A 16609-nucleotide genomic window follows, 5' to 3' on the forward strand; every position below is an offset into this window, starting at 1 on the left:
GTGTGTGTGTGAGAGAGAGAGAGAGAGAGAGCAATAGAGAGTGCAAGAGAGAGAGAGAGAGAGAGCAATAGAGAGTGCAAAGAGAGAGAGAGAGAGAGCAATAGAGAGTGTAAGAGAGAGAGAGCAATAGAGAGTCCGAGAGAGAGAGAGAGAGAGAGGAAAAACACAGGCAGATTGTGACTGACGGGCGTGTGGATCTCTCTCTCTCTCTTTACATTCTTTACAAGCTGCAAGAGTTGACCCCCACCCACCCCCCCCACCCCCCCCCGGCCCAGTAACGACACTAAACCCCCCCCTCCCAAACCCCTTTCTCCCCCCCATCCCTCGTCGAAACAGCAGACGGGCGTACTCACCAGCGGGGACTTGGGGGTCGGGGCGGGGGGGGGGGCGGCGGGTGATAAAACCGACTCGTAGCTGCCGAGAACTTCGAGAACTTGCGTTCACAGAGCGCTCTTCACACGGGGAAGGGTTCCGGAGCGCCCTACGGGGTGGGGTGGGGTGGGGTGGGGGCGAGAGGGCAGTTCGTAGGGGACCGCAGGGATCCAGTCTCTCTCTCTCTCTCTCTCTCTCCCTCTCTCTCTGTCTGTCTCTGTGTGGTTTTACTGTTCGCTGCGCAACGCAGCTCACTGGCGAGTTAAAGTGTTGATAAGCAGAGAGACAGGCATGTAACACACACGCGCACACGCAAAAACACACGTATGCATGATTCAACCAGGCTCCCGGCCAAAGCCGACTCACGGACTGACTGCAACTTCCAGCCCAGGGAGGGAGGGGTGGGTGGGGGGAATATTAACCTGTGCAGCGCTGGGTTTGGTGCGCGTGTGTGTGTGTGTGTGTGCGTGTGCGGGATTTTAACAGGGAGGGCGGTGGTGGGGGGGGGGTGGTGAGAGAGGAGAGGGGGGGCTCTGCGTTGATATGGCGCCTCCCGAGAGCGCTTCGCACGAGACGCGATCACGCGGGGTGTCCGCGTGTCCCGCGGGCGGACCGCGGCAGCCGGTTGCGCCCCGTCACGTCCCGCGGACAACCCGGGGGTGGGGGGGTGGCGGGTGACCAGATCCGGAGGGATTGTTGACCCCGGAAGACCGACCGACCGACCGACTGACAGGCGGGGTTCCTAGTTATCGCCGGTGAACAGAGGCGCGCGCGTGCGCGTGTGTCCGTGTCCGCGTGTGTGTGCGTGCGCGTGCGGAGGAAGGAAACTTGCCCCCACCCCCCACCCCCCTGGGAATCGAACCCGGATCCTCCCGCTTGTGAGGCGAGCGCACGAAGGGGGGGTGAGTGGGGTAGCATTTCCCGCGTACGCCGACTGTACCGCGTCTCACTCCGTGCCCTTCCCGCGCAACACGATGCAAACGCCCCTCGTGCGGTCATTCATTACTCATTACGCAGGACATCCACAGGACACACCCTCCGCCCTCCCTCCGCCCTCCGCCCGTCTCGCACTCGTATCCCGGGCTCAGGGTCGGCGCTCTGGGACTCTCTACCCCACGTCGCGTTGAGAGCGTCATTTAATGTTGCATCCCATGCGCGCACACACGCGCACACACCTTCGCACATGCACACGCCCCACGCCGCACGCACGCATTTCCTAGTCTTTCCTGCCTTCGCGCTCCAGAACTCCACCCCCACATCTCTCTCCCTCCCATCTATCTCTCTCCCGCACCCCCCCCCACCCCCCCACCCCACCCGGCGCCTGATCACGCCGTCGCGGCGTCTCAAAGCGCTTGGCGGAACGTCCTGTAAGGCGTAGTGACTGTGGGCGGGCCGCGAAAGCCAATTGCGCCCGGCGACGTCCCCGGCAAACAGCGCTGCTCTTAAAATAAAAAACGAGCGCAATAAAGTGGACCGTCTTCGCCATATCCCACCCCCAACTCCCCCCCCACCTCCCTCTCCCTCTCCCCCCCACCCCAACCCCCACATCCGGCCCAAACCAAGCCCTCCCATCCTGGCTTCATCCCAGTGGCTCCTTAAGCTGCTCCCTGGCTACCGGCCAGCGTCAGCTGCTCTTAAGACTAGAACTCACTCGGCTTCGGTTTAGCTCCGCAGAGAGAGAGAGAGAGAGAGGGAGAGGGAGAGAGAGAGAGAGCGCACAGTGTTAACTCATTCGTATCCCCCGCCCAAGGCTTTTGGCTCCGTCCCTGCAACAGGAGGCCATTCAGCCCCTCGAGCCTGTTGCGCCCTTCGTGACTGATCGGTTCCTCTTTCTCTCTCTGACCTCCAATCTCTCTCTATTCCTCCCTTCTCTTTCTCCCTCTGCCTCCTCCCTCCCTCCCTCCGCCTCACCCCCTCTCCCGACTCCTTCAAGACCCTCCTCTTCGACCAACCGTGCCTTCGGTCACCCTCCTACACCCCCCACCCTCCCTGCCCTCCACCGTAAAGTGTAGTGACTGCGCTTTTTTTTTGTGTGTGTGTGTGTGTGTGTGGGCGAAACCCGCCAGCAGTGCCCCACCGAGCGCGACACTAAAGGGGATGGGGGGGGGGGTTCTGTTTTCTCTTGAAGCCACGCGCTGCTATGCCCCCCCCCCCCACCCACCCGGACGCCGGCTTTATTGCCATCGTTTAAAATAAGATAACACGCAACGAAACGAGCGCTGCTCACCCGCTCGATCCTCTCCTCCGGGCTTCACGGGACGCGGAGGGAGGAGCGACGGGTTTTATTTGGGGGACACCGGGTGGTGGGGGTGAGAGAGAGAGAGAGAGAGAGAGAGGAGAGAAACTCACTCCTCTTTTCGAATAGCGCAACGGGAGAGATCTTTTACCTTTCACCCCGAAAAGGGGCACAGGTGGGAGCTCGGCGGACGAAGAGGGCGGGCGGGCGCGGGGGAGAGCGCGAGGGGCAGCGGAACTCATCTCGTGTACGGGCAAGTGAACCATAATTATTTACGGACTGCAACCGGAGCCACGTAAACCCTGTGATACTCACTGTTTCGGTGTAAGGTTTCCTCACCCCCCAGTTCGCGCCGCTAACTCTGTAACTCAAGTCCAGTCTTATATAGACACACACTTACGTACGAGAGAGAGAGAGAGAGAGAGAGAGATATATATATTAACGCGCTCAACGCACAGCTTGCCCGGCAGAAGCATTTGGTAGCCCCGAGATAATGCTGACAGCGTCAGTCAGTACTGCTCCCCCCACCCCACCACACACAGCCACACACACTGTTACTCCAATCTGGACTCACTCCGCCGGTCTCATTCACACTCACTCACTCACTCACACTCTCTCTCTCCTTCACACACGCTCACTCGCTATCTCTACCCTCACACACACACACACTCGATCGCACTCACTCTTTCTCTCCTTCACTCACTCTCTTTCCTTCACTCACTCTCTCTCCTTCACTCTCTCTCTCTCCTTCACTCACTCTCTCTCCATCACTCACTCTCTCTCTCCTTCACTCACTCTCTCTCTCTCCTTCACTCACTCTCTCTCTCCTTCACTCACTCCGTCTCTCTCACAACACATAAAACACTCGATCTCACTCACTCTCTCTCTCACACACACACACACACACACACATGGTCGCTCTCTCGCTCACTCTCTCTCTCTCTCTCTCACTCTGTCTGTCTCTCTCACACACACTCACACCCGCCGACACTCTCTCTCTCTGTCTCTCGTTCGCACACGCACTCTCTGGCTCGCAGACACGCGCTCTCTCTCACAGAGATATACACGGATCACTCCAAAAGCGCCAACAAAATATTTTATTCTCCGAGACGGGAGCGGTCTATAAAAATAAGTTTTTATACGAGGGAAACCGGAGCAGGGTGTGTGTGTGGCGTGTGTGTGTTGTGTGTATGTGTGTCGTGTGTGTGTATACATGCGTCAAAGAGATGCTAAGAGGCACGTGTGCGTGTGGAGAGGAGGTGGAGAGGATGCATGTGTGTGTGTATGTGTGTGTGGAGGGGGTGTGTGGAGGGGGAGTGGGGGTACTTTAAGGAAGACAAGGCCACGACTTAAAGTGGGGCAGGCGGGAGACATACTCAGTACATACAAGGGTCTGTCCACAGCTATGCCACACTCTGTGTGTGTCCGTGACCCCCCGCCCTCCCACAGGTTGGGGTGGTGGGGGGAGGCTGTCAGATTTTCACCACTTGGCGGTGACGCAGGGGCCCCCTTGCTCGGCATCCGGGCCCCTCGGCCTCTGAACCCGCAGACGGGCAAACGTCCCTCCGACCTGGCCCTTGGTCAAACGCCCGGGATTCACGCACACGCAACCCAGGACGTCCTGAATCCCGGCAGAGACAACAGCAGCACGGTGTGTGTGTGTGTGTGTGTGCGTGTGCGCGCGCGTGTGAGGTGTACGCGTGCGTGTGTGTGTGGTGAGTGCGTGAGTATGTGTGGTGCGTGCGTGAATGTGGTGTGTGTGCGTGAGTGCGTGCGTGAATGTGGTGTGTGTGAGTGCGTGCGTGTGTGTGTGTGCGCGTGTGTGTGGGGGGGAAGGAAGAGATTGATAACAAGTCATTTCTGATTCAGCGACACATTTCTCTCTCTCTCCCCCCACCCTCGGTCTCCCTCCCCCCCACCCCGGCTCTCTCTCTCTCTCTCTCTCTCCCTCTACCCCATCCCCGGACTCCCTCCCTCTCTCTCCCTCACCCCCTCGGTCTCTGGGACCCTCTACCCCAATCCCTCCCAATCACTTTCTCACGCTCAGTCAGCCTGGCTCAGTCACTCGCGCTCTCGCCTTCGAAACAGACGCCAGTGGGTGCAACAACAACAACTTGCACTTACACGGCCTCTCCAACCCCCTCCCCCCAACCCCCCCCACAGGGCAGCGCCCCATGCGCAGTTGTTGTTGCAATAGCGCGGTCTGGAGAGCTTTGCGCTGCGCTCTGCCGCCCCCACCTTAACGAAGTAGCGTAACTCGGAGGGCACCAGGAGCACATCCGGAGTCGCCGGCAGCTGTGCAAACATCTGGAACGCCTCGTAGTCCAGGTTCATCTCCTCCGCGGGCGGATAGAGCGGGTAGTAACTGGGTGGAAAGGGGGAATAAGACAATCAGCCCGGCTCAGCAAATGTCTCGAAGGCGCGATAGGGCGCTATGTCAAATTCAAGGGCTATTATTATCATCTCCAGCGCCTCAGTGACACTTGCTCTGCGGGACGTCAGTCGCTCAGCGGTTAGGAGCCCTCGCCTCGCAAGCGAGAGGACCCGGGTTTCGATTCCCGGGCGGGTCAGGTCAGGGCGAGACATCGCCCACGAAATACAGTCACCACTGTTTGCGGTGCGTCCTGTGAAGCGCTTCGAGACGTCTCAACCACGAGTTAAGGCGCTGTATCCAATGCAAGGATTATTATTATTAGTAGTAGGAGTAGTAGTAGTAGTATTATTAACCCCCCCACTCCCCTCCCAAGACTCCCCTCACCTCCTCTGGGTCAGGATGTGCTTGAGAATCCTTGTAAACCGGTCGACTCCTCCTGGAGGACTGAGAGAGAGAGAGAGAGAGAGAGAGAGGTGAGCGACAACAACTGGAGCGCCATATACATACACACGCAGCGGCCCTCACGCGCTCACGCAGGGCAGCGTCTCGGAGCGCTTGACAATGGCACCGACCGGCTGGGATATGGATATGGAGGGATATGGGGTTAGCAGGTCACGGGGGCTGTGAATAAGGCCCTCTATCCAGTGCGGGGCGGATTATTATTATATGTATCGCTGACTGTATTGACTGACTGGTCTATCTCGGGGTAAACAGCTGGAATGTCAGGCAGGACAAGCTGAGACTTATGAGCGAACGCTTTCAATTCCACACAGGTGCAGCAACCGAGCCCTCAGCTGACTCCACAGTACAGCCTTTTTTTTTGGGAGAGGGGTGGGGTGAGGGGTTTAACACGGCCAAGGTCCCACCCGCCCCTAAACTGAGAGGTTTAGGTGAGGGTGTGAGTGTGAGCGAGTGAGAGAGAGATCGAGAGAGAGAGAGAGGGAGAGAGAGCGAGAGAGAGCGAGAGACAGAGGAGAGATTGAGAGTGAGAAATAGTAAGAGAAAGATTGAGAGAGAGAGAGAGAGACAGAGGAGAGAAAGAGAGTGTGTGAGTGAGAGAGTGAGCAAGTGAGGGAGAGATTGAGTAAGAGTGCGAGAGAGACAGAGAGAGAGAGTTGTGAGTGAGAGTGAGAGAGGGAGAGCGAGCGGTGGGGGTGTGTGGGAGAAAGACAGAGAGTGCAAGAGAGAGAGAGAGAGAGAGAGAGAGCCTGAGTTGGGGGGGGTGGGGTGGGGGCAGCAATCAGGAGAGGGTGAGAGAGGGGGAGAGCGGGAAGAGGATAGAGTTGGCCGACGCTGCGCATTGAGTCACTCTCTTTGGCAGCTCGGCTTTGCTTTCCCTCCATGTGTTTTGTGTTAACTCTCTCCCTCTCCCCACCACTCCGAAGTCTCCCGACTACGGTTTGTGCTCAGGTCCACAAATCGTCCCAACGCCTCCGCCGCCGCCGCGTCTCGAAGGCGTGACAAGGCGCCACACCAGATGCACGGGGTTATTATTATTATTATTATTATTAATTCTGCCCTCGGCAGGCCGGGGAACAAGCCGGCAACTCAACCTGACACCCTCCCGCTCGGGTCTCGCGTTTTAACACAGATCCAGCGCGCGCGCGCGTGCACACGCACGCCTCACCCCGCGCGCGCACACACACGCACACGCACACACACTGCAGCGCAAGCAGTTGTGGGCTCAAAGCCCTAACTAACGGAGAAGGTGGTCCTAACTGGACAAGCAAGTGGGAAAGTCTGTCTCTCTCTCTCTCTCTCTCTCTCTCTCTCGATGGCCGAGCTGCGTGTGGGTTTGACTGGTTAGACTCCATCAGTTACCCCCAACGCGCACTCTGGGCTCTCCCCCCCCCCCCCCCCACCACCCCCATCCCCACCCCAAGCCTAATACTCCCATGAGTTGGTAAACAGGATGCGTCCCTCCAGGGAGATAAAGAGAGAGAGAGAGAGAGAGAGAGAGAGAGAGAGAGCGCATTCCATTCCCACAATCTCGCTCTGGGATTTCCATGTGTGGGTGGGATGCCTGGAATTCTCAAGTCGGATTCGGGGACTCTCTCTCTAAGCGCGGCGATGGGTTGGCGCGTGCGTCAAGACGCCCGGCTGCGGGTCCGCGAGCCGAGATAAGGCGTCTCGTCTGCGTGAAGGTAACCGCGAATCTAATCTCAGGAATTCAGCCCATTTCCCTGCGATGTGCTGCCTGGTAACTCATTCACAGACGTCTGTTTATCCTCCGGGCAGCCAGCGATTCGGGATTGATCGAAGCACGATTAAATCAGACGTATAAAAGCGAGGGGGCGGTGGGGGGGCGGGTGTGCGGCGAGAGGGGTGGGTGGTGCTGTTTGCTGGCGCGTCTCAGCCGAACTGCAATAACCACCCTCGCCTTCGACGCAACTCCTCTTCACGGCTTCGAGACGTCTCAGAGCGCTCCGCAGGGCACGCGGTAAACTGTCGCGACTGACTGCCCGTTTTGCGGGGCGAAACGCGGCAGCCGATGGCGCCCGGCGACGCCCGGCAAACGGTCGTGGATTGCGTGACCAAATTGGCGTGGTTTTCAGAGGGACTATTACGCCCGGGAAAGCGATCGGCCAATCGACTCGCAAGCGGGGTTCCTACTTACTGCTGAGTAAACGGAGGTGTGGTGTGTGTCTGTGTGTGTGTGTGTGTGCGTGTGGGGTGTGGGGGGGTGTGGGGGGGGTTACGATAAACTTGCCTGACCGACCCGGCCGGGAATCGAACCCGAGCCCTCTCTAATTTGGCCAGACAGAAGCTGCCCCACACCACCCCCCCCGCCCCCCACCCCCACCCTCACCGAGACATCTGTCCAGCACAAGGTGCTCTCTCTCTCTCTCTCTCTCGGCACAGCTGTGGCTCAGTCGCTCAGGAGGTTGTGGGTTCGAGCCCCCATGGCGGGACGATTGAGCTCACAGTCTCGGCTGACATTCCAGTGCAGTGTTAGGGAGGGGAGAGGGGAGGGGGCGAGAGCTTTATTGTTGGAGGTGACTTTTAAATGAGATATCTTTCAATTTCACTCTGTTTCTCTCTCTCTCTCTCTCTCTCTCTCTCCACTCTCTGTCTCCCAGTCTCTCTCCCAGTCTCTCTCTCTCTCTCTCTCTCTCCCCTCGCTGTGTCTCTCTGGCTTCCTGTCTCCCTCTCTCCCTCCCCCACCCCTTGTCTAAGGACACAGTGTGACATACGATAGAGAGCGTATAAAGCCGGGCAGGACGCTACCTTCATCGACGGTCAAGTAAACACAAAACATCTGGAGCGTCGCAGCTGGAAGTGAGTGCAGACAGCCAGAGAGGAGGGGAGAGAAGAGAGGAATGCGATAAACAAGAGAGGGAGAGGGAACCGGTGGCCAGAGCAGCTCCCAAAGCAGGGACACTGGCTGCCAAAATGGCAACAGCCCCAACTATTCTTCTGTTGGCTGCCAATCTGTGGCTGGAGGGAGCTCAGAGCTCGCCAAAGAGGACACCGGGCTGTGTGAGAGAGAGAGAGAGAGAGAGAGAGAGAGAGCGCGAGCGAGTGTATGATTTATTCACTAACTCAGCCTGTGACACATCAGCACAATTGCTCTCACAGAGGGGTGTATGGGGAGGGAGTGGGGAGAGGCAGAGAGGGAGGGAGGGTGGCGGGGGGGGGGAAATGAACTATGGCTCAGTCGCTCGCCCTCTCATCTCCGAGTCAAAAGTTTGTCACTGGGGAGGAGGGGGAGAGGAAGTGCGGGGCGGGGGCAGGTGACCATACAGTCACGGTCGAAGAGGAAGGTCTTCAGGCGCTTGACCTGAAGATGGGGAAGGAGGGGGCGAGGCCGAGGGAGGAACAGAGGAAGAGTGTGACAGAGTTTCGGGGTTTAGCGGCTGAAAGCGCGGCCACCGGTGGTGGAGCGGAGGGCACGAGGGACAAGCAGGAGGCGGAGGTAGCGGGTTGAGGGGTAAGCAGGTGGGTGAGGTAGGGAGGGAGGGAGGTGCCAGGGTGTGAAGGGGTTTGAGAGCGGGTGAGAGGAGGTTGAAATCGATCTCGACTGGGAAGGCGCAAGGATTATTATTATTATTGTCGTGATGATTACTGGTGGCCTGACCCACAGGACCAGCCCAGCCCCCCAGCCCAGCCGAGACCCCCCAGCCCAGCCCAGCCCCCCAGCCCAGCCGAGAACCCCCAGCCCAGCCCAGACCCCCAGCCCAGCCCAGACCCCCAGCCCAGCCTACCTGCTGATCTCCTCGGCTCCCATGTGGAACAGCACGTCGGTGGAGGTCAGGCCGAACACCACGCCGTTGACGTTGAGTGTGCAGGGGTCAGAGACGAAATGGACTCGCTGCCGAGCAGAGGAACAACAACAACACGTTGCAGTTATACGGATGGAGGGAGGACGTCCCATGTTTGCTGGACAGTCAGGGATTTGGACCCGAGCTGAACAGGGGGTCGGGATCAGGAGGGGGTGGAGGGCTGGGAGGGTGGGGGGGTAGGAGTGGGTGGAGGGCAGGGAGGTGGGGGTAGGAGGTTGACCGAACTCGCGGAAGGGCTTGAGACTGGGTCTTGAAGGAAGCGAGGCGGGGGCACTGTGGGATGGAGCTCCAGAGGATGGGGGTAGAGAGGCTGAAAGCCTGACCGTCGACGGTGGGGTGGGCTGGGCGGGGGGACGTGAGGTGGGGCGGGGGGGGTGGAGAGGGGCAGGGAGGGGTGGAGGGAATGCGTTGAGGAGGTTCCTACCTGCTCGTCCTCTGGGGCAGTCTGGAAGCAGCGAAACGGAGGCTGTGGGTACACACAGTCGTGATGCACATCTCTCAGTGAAGGCACGAAGATAAGATGGGCTCCCGAGCTGTGCAGAGAGAGAGAGAGTCACACACACTGTGATTGACAGGGACAGGCAGATACACACTCACACACACACACACACACACACACACTCAGTGGCTGACAGCGACACAGAGAGAGAGAGAGACACACACACACACCCACACACAGTGGCTGACAGGGACACAGAGAGAGAGAGACACACACCCACACACTCACACACAGTGGCTGACAGGGACACAGAGAGAGAGAGAGAGAGAGACACACACACACACACACACACACACAGTGGCTGACAGGGACAGAGAGAGAGACACACACACCCACACACAGTCACACAGAGACAGAGACACACACACACAGTAACAGGAGAGCGCGAGTATATTCTGTGAAGCGCTTTGAGACGTCTCGACGACGTAATAAGGCGCTGTATCATAAGCCAGGATTATTGTTGTTATCATTCTCCCCCCCCCCCGCCCCCCCCCACCCCCCACCCCCCGGGCCCAGCCCGTCCTGCCGTTACTCGCTACCTACCCTCTGGTCCCATCAATGATCCCCTTCATGCAGTGTTTGAAGACTTCCTCGAACGTTTTGATCAGCTGGCAGTTCTGGTGACAGAAACAACAGGCAGTGGGGGATTTATTGTGTGTGTCTGTGTGTGTGTGTGGGGGGGGGGGATGTGTCTCAGCTCCAACCACCTTAAACCCCCTCCCCTCCGCTCAGCGCACACCAACCAGCCTCCTGCCCCCCATCACCCCCAACCCACTGAAACTCCATCCCAGAGTCTCTCCCACTTGCCCCCCTCTCCCTCCCCCATTCCCCGGTTTAAAGATTCGTCTCTTTGATCGTGCTTTCGGTCATCTTCCCCCCCCCCCCCCCCCACACCCCCCACACCTCCCCCCGGCAATTGGCTGCCATGTTTCGCCCACAAAATACAGTGACTACACTTCACACTGTACGGTCAGTGCCCACTTTACAGTAATGTACAGGGCGACTGCGCCTTCGGTCACCCTCTCCCCCCCACCCTCCTCCCTCCCTCCCTCCCTCCACTCCTCATGAACCCAACCCCCAGCTCGGGTCCAAATCCCTGACTGTCCTCATGACGTGAAAGGCGCTGTATAACCGTAACGTGTTGTTGTTATATCCTGTGGAACGCTGTGAGCCGTCTCGACCACAGGCGCTGCATCAAATGCAAGGCTTGTTATTATTAATATTATTAAGTGGCGGTGACGAGTTGAGGCGGGGGGGGGGGCGGGGGTGTGGGGGTTACTGTAATCCCAGGCCCCTTGAGAAACGGCAGCATTCATCACACAGAGGGGAAGCAGCAATGACCGAGTCAAGTGAAAAGCTTCCTGTGGGTGGGATGGGGGTGTTTGGTTTGGTCCCTCGCCATCCTCCAGTGCCTCAGTAAAAAAACTGCAGCTCTCTTCCCACCCCTCCCTCCCCACCTTCCGGATACACAGCTTCCTTCCTTCCCTCCCTCCCTGTGATTAACCGCCGACAGTCTCAAATCGTCCCCACTGCTCGCTCGCTCAGCGCGCAGAAATATCTTCACGATCCGTTTACACACAAGGTCTCCCTCCCGTCTCCTGGTACGTTTGGGAGCCCTGTCGCTCGGGACCCGCGAGCGAGAGGATTCCCGGGTGAGCGGGCAGGGCAAAAACCTTAGGCAGGTTTCCTTACACCACAAACACACACACCCACGCACACACACACACACACGCCTCTGTTTACCTAGCATTAACTAGGAACCCGGATAACAACCCCTTCGAAAAACATTTGAAAAATACGGAATAATTCGGCCCCTCGATCCGCGATAGTTCGTGGGTCACTGCGGTGTGAATGTGATCTGTTGTTGTTGCTGTTGACGTGCTTACCTCCACCTGTTCGTGTTTGCTGTCCACAAAGGGTCCCAGCTAGAGAGAGAGAGAGAGAGGAAACAATCAGCATTACAAGCCTCATCATTAATATTATTATAATAGACTGTGGGTCTAAAACCGCACACGCAACGAGGCTCAGGAGCCAGGACGGCAGCCAATGTATAATAAATAATCCCTGCCTTCCGTACGGCGCCTTATCACGTCTTGGGAGACGTCTCAAAGCGCTTCACGGGATCCACTGTGACTTTTTTGCGGGCGAAATTGAAGGGCTGTGTGAGCCAGCGCTCACCACTGAGCTACAGGTGAAGGGGGGTGGGGGGGTGTAAATGCAAGTTGTTGTTGTCGACACACACACTCACCAATATACACACGTCCGGCTGTGACTTGTTGATGACGTCTATGAGGTCCATCATAGGGTCGTAGGTGATGCTGTCTGAGGTGGTGTAGGGACCGCAAGCCACGAGCACCAGCTGCTGGTCTGGCGCTGGGGAGAGAGAGTGTTACTGAGTGCACTGCACAGCCCACCAGCCCGTACTCTCGCTCTCTCTCTCTCTCTTGCACACACGTACACACTCTCTCTCTCACAGACATACACACACTCACTCTCTCGCTCACACACACGCACACTCACTGTCTCGCGCTCTCTCACTCTCTCTCACACACACTCACTCTTGCTCTCACACACACACACAACAGCTGGCACATCTGGTCATCAGCAGAGGGGTGTCAGACCCCAGTAGTGAATGGTTGTGTGGGAGGGGATACACTGAGCATTGCTGTAGGAATGATCCCTGGCTTTACCTGCCGACTCCGTCTCCAGCTCCGGCTCAGACTGGCTCATGGGGGTGTGAGGGGGTAGCGGCACTCCCTGTAACACAGCAAACAGCCAGTCACAGCCACACACACAACAGAGCTCGGGCAGGCAGTGCTGAACGTGTGTTTAGTGTGTGTGTATGGAGTGTGCGCACGCGTGTATCTGTGTAGGAGTGTATGTGTGTGTGTGTAAGAGTGGATGTGTAGGGGTGTTTAATTTGTGTGTGTATAGGATGTGTGTGCGTGTGTGTGTAGGGGTGTTTAGGGTATCTGTGTGACTGTATGTATGTGTGTGTGTATGTGTGTATCAGTGTATGTGTGTGTAGGGGTGTTTAGAGTGTGTGCAGGTTATGTGTGTGTCTGTGTAGAGGTGTGTGTGTGTGTGTAGAGGTGTGTGCAAGTGTGTGAGTATACTTTATACACGGTGATGGCGAGGCATCTGTCACGAGCCCTGAGCCGTGCTCACAGCTTCTGGTGCTCACCTGGTGCAGGCTGGAGGCCACCACACACCTCCCCGTACTGTTTATCCCCTCGAGCGCCACCACCTGGTAAAGGCAAGCATACAAAATACACAGTCACTACACTTTACGGTAATTACCTGCAGGCTTGGACCCAACCAACTCAAAGCCCTTCACAGAATATGCAAGTTTCCTTACTCGACACACACACGCGAGCCTCTGTTTCCCAGCAGTAAGCAGGAACCATGTTGTTAGTCAATTGGCAGAATCGCTTGTCCGGGGGTAATAATTTCTCCAAACATAATAATAATAATAAATTGGGGGGGACGTCGCCGGGCGCAATTGGCTGCTGCGTTTCGCCCACAGAATACACAGTCACTGCACTTTACAGCGTGGCCTGTGAAGCGCTTTGAGACGTCTCGAAGACGTGATCAGGCGCTGTGTCCAATGCAAGGATTATTATTATTATTATTATTACATAGTGCCCCTCACGCAACAACAGCAACTTGCGTTCACATGATGTCCCTCACCCAGGGTGGGGGTAACGGGACTTTGTGGACGGCCTGTAGGATCCCGGTCGTCTGAGCTCACCTGTCCCGGGAAGAGAGAATATTCCTTCAGTTCGGACAGGTCCACCGGCACCTGCTCCCGGTCTCCCCGGAGCACCACGGACTTGCTGTTCAGCTTCCCGTTGCTGTCACAGCCCACCTGCCCCAGCACCGTCACCGTGTCCTGCCGGTGATCGACAATAATCAGAAGATTTGCCCCCGAGCTGAGGGGTTGGGATCAGTGGGGTGGAGGGGGACGTTCGAGGGCGGGGAGGGTGGGGGGATAGACGGGTGACCGAAAGCCAAAGAGGAGGGGTGGGTGGGGGCGAAGTGTGTAGCACCGTGGGCTGGAGCTGCACAGGGTGGGGGCAGAGAGCGTGAAGGCCTGACCCCCGATGGTGGGTGGGGCGGGCCGGGCGGGGAACCCCGCTGAGTGGACGGGTTGATATGGGGTTAAGCTTTGGGATGGGTTTCCGCCCGTATCAGACACCCGGCTGACCCGCCAAATAATTTATTACCTGAGCAGGTAAGGCCACCGGCCTGAACTCCTCAATCTGGTAATGATCTTTCAGTGCCTTCCCCAGGCTCTCTATCCTGAAGGTCAGAACTGAAAATAAATAGATTAGGTGTAGGAGAGAACAGGGGAGGGAGAGAGAGAGAGGGAGGGGGAGGGAGGAGGGAGGGGAGGGAGAGAGGGAGGGAGGGGAGGGAGAGAGGGAGGGAGGTAGAGGCATCCCAGCATTGTGTTCCATGAATTTAATAAACAATAACCAGATAAATATCGAATAATGATCCTTGCATTTGATGTTAGCGCCTTATCGCGTTCCGGCGACGTCTCAACGCGCTTCGCAGAATGTACCATAAAAAGCGTAGCGACTGTGCATTTTTGTGGGCAAAACGCAGCAGCCAATTGCACCCGGCGGCGTCCCACAAACAGTCGTGGATTGAGCGACCGAATTATTCTATCATTGAAGGGATTGTTACCCCGGAAAGCCATCCCCCAGTCGACTAACAATCGGGTTCCTACTTACTGCTGAGGCGTGTGTGCGTGTGTGTGCGCGTGTGCGTGCGTGTGTGTGCGTGCGTGTGTGCGTGTGGAGTAAGGAAACTTGCCTAAGGTTTTACCCTGTCCTGTCCCGCCCGGGAATCGAACCCAGTTGCTCTCGCTCGTGAAGCGAGCGCTCTAACCACTGAGCCACGGGGCAGAGTTCAGAGATCAGCGGTTACCTTCCCGGATCTCCAATTGTTTCTGGAACATGTACTTGTATCTGTGGGTGAGGGTCTCCTCGGGAGATGTCAGGGGCCGCACGCTGACACCGTGCCCCCCAGCCCCACGCCAGTCCACGCCCTGAACCCCCCCAAAGGACACCACCACCTCCCCACGGTTCGTCCTCGAGCCGTACTTCTGTGAGGGGGTGGCACTGGCGGGGGGAGAGGGAGAGAAGGGGGTTAAAAACAAGAGCAGAAATTCGCTGACTGTCCCTTTTTTTTGGGGGTTAGCTGTGTGACTGACGCACGGAAACCCGTGACCGTGACCAGCCGGGTGTCTGACACACACACATACACGCGGGTGTCTGACACGCACGGAAACCCGTCACCCTAGGACCACCCTCCCTGTTAGTTAGTTAGTTAGTTAGTTCGTCAGGGCTTTGGCTGTGGGGTTAACAGGAGCCGAGGGGGAGGATTCCCTGCCCCCAGTGACTGGTCGGCCCTTCCAGGCCCTGCCGATGAGCCGGGCCGGGCTGTGCTGCCGTCAGCAGCGTACTGGACAGTACGTAGAACATACAAGAAGCTGGGATGATTGACCCCGAGGCACGATCCCCTCCCGTGACACGAGGAGTGATGGTCAGTGCAAGGTTTGTGTTCCAGCACAATCCCTCTCTGTGACTGTCACAGATCACCAGTCACGTGGCGATCAGCAAAGTGCCCCCAGAGCACAAAAAAAAGGCACGGGGTGTTCAGCCGGTAACAGCAGCAGCGCAGTGCAGGCAAGTCACACGCACGCACCCATACCCTCTCTCGCCTTCCCCAGCCACACACACACACACACAATACACACACGTACACGCACACACACACACACACACACACACACACGTACAAACACACACTGACACCAATACTCACACACACACACACACAGCAATACTCACACTGACACCAATACTCACACACACACACACACAGCAATACTCACACTGACACCAATACTCACACACACACACACACACAGCAATACTCACACTGACACCAATACTCACACACACACACACAGCAAAACACACACTGACACCAATACTCACACACACACACACACACAGCAATACTCACACTGACACCAATACTCACACACACACACACACAGCAAAACACACACTGACACCAATACTCACACACACACACAGCAAAACACACACCGACACCAATACTCACACACACACACACAACACAGCAAAACACACACTGACACCAATACTCACACACACACACAGCAAAACACACACTGACACCAATACTCACACACACACAGCAAAACACACACTGACACCAATACTCACACACACACACACACAGCAAAACACACACTGACACCAATACTCACACACACACACACACACACAGCAAAACACACACTGACACCAATACTCACACACACACACACAGCAAAACACACAGCAATACTCACACTCACACCAATACTTACACACACAGCAACACACACACTGACACCAATACTCACACACACACAGCAACACACACACTGACACCAATACTCACACACACACAAAGCAATACTCACTCACACCAATACTCACACACACACAGCAAAACACACACACAGTAATACTCACACACACTAAACACCACAGAGCAAAACACACACAGCAAAGCTCACACACACACACACCCACCAATACTCTCGCACACATAGAAATGTGCCCCTGCCACTCCCGATAACACACACACAGCAATACACACACATAATACTCATACACAGAGCAATACTCACACTCACAGTAATACTCACACACACACAATTCACATTCGCAAACACAGAGCAATACTCACACAAAGCAATGCTCACACACACATTGACATACAGACACACGCTGTGAAAACACACCACAAAACACACA

The 16609-nt window shown here is 56.8% G+C and overlaps 1 protein-coding gene across 1 annotated transcript; it reads right to left on the bottom strand.

Moving 5' to 3' along the window:
- Positions 1–3686: 3686 nt before the first annotated feature.
- On the bottom strand, positions 3687–14893 carry pola2 (polymerase (DNA directed), alpha 2; the record flags this gene model as incomplete). The annotated part of the gene is given in 13 exon segments (XM_042346552.1): positions 3687–4229; positions 4847–4973; positions 5367–5426; positions 9188–9294; positions 9690–9798; positions 10308–10381; positions 11651–11689; positions 12013–12137; positions 12455–12521; positions 12949–13011; positions 13516–13656; positions 13991–14079; positions 14700–14893. Coding segments are annotated over 13 exon segments (1336 nt in total), but the record flags the coding sequence as incomplete, so codon positions are not given.
- Between the last annotated feature and the right edge of the window lie 1716 nt (positions 14894–16609).

The sequence above is a fragment of the Callorhinchus milii genome, unplaced genomic scaffold (genome assembly GCF_018977255.1).
Source record: "Callorhinchus milii isolate IMCB2004 unplaced genomic scaffold, IMCB_Cmil_1.0 Scaffold986, whole genome shotgun sequence".
Taxonomy (NCBI): domain Eukaryota; kingdom Metazoa; phylum Chordata; class Chondrichthyes; order Chimaeriformes; family Callorhinchidae; genus Callorhinchus; species Callorhinchus milii.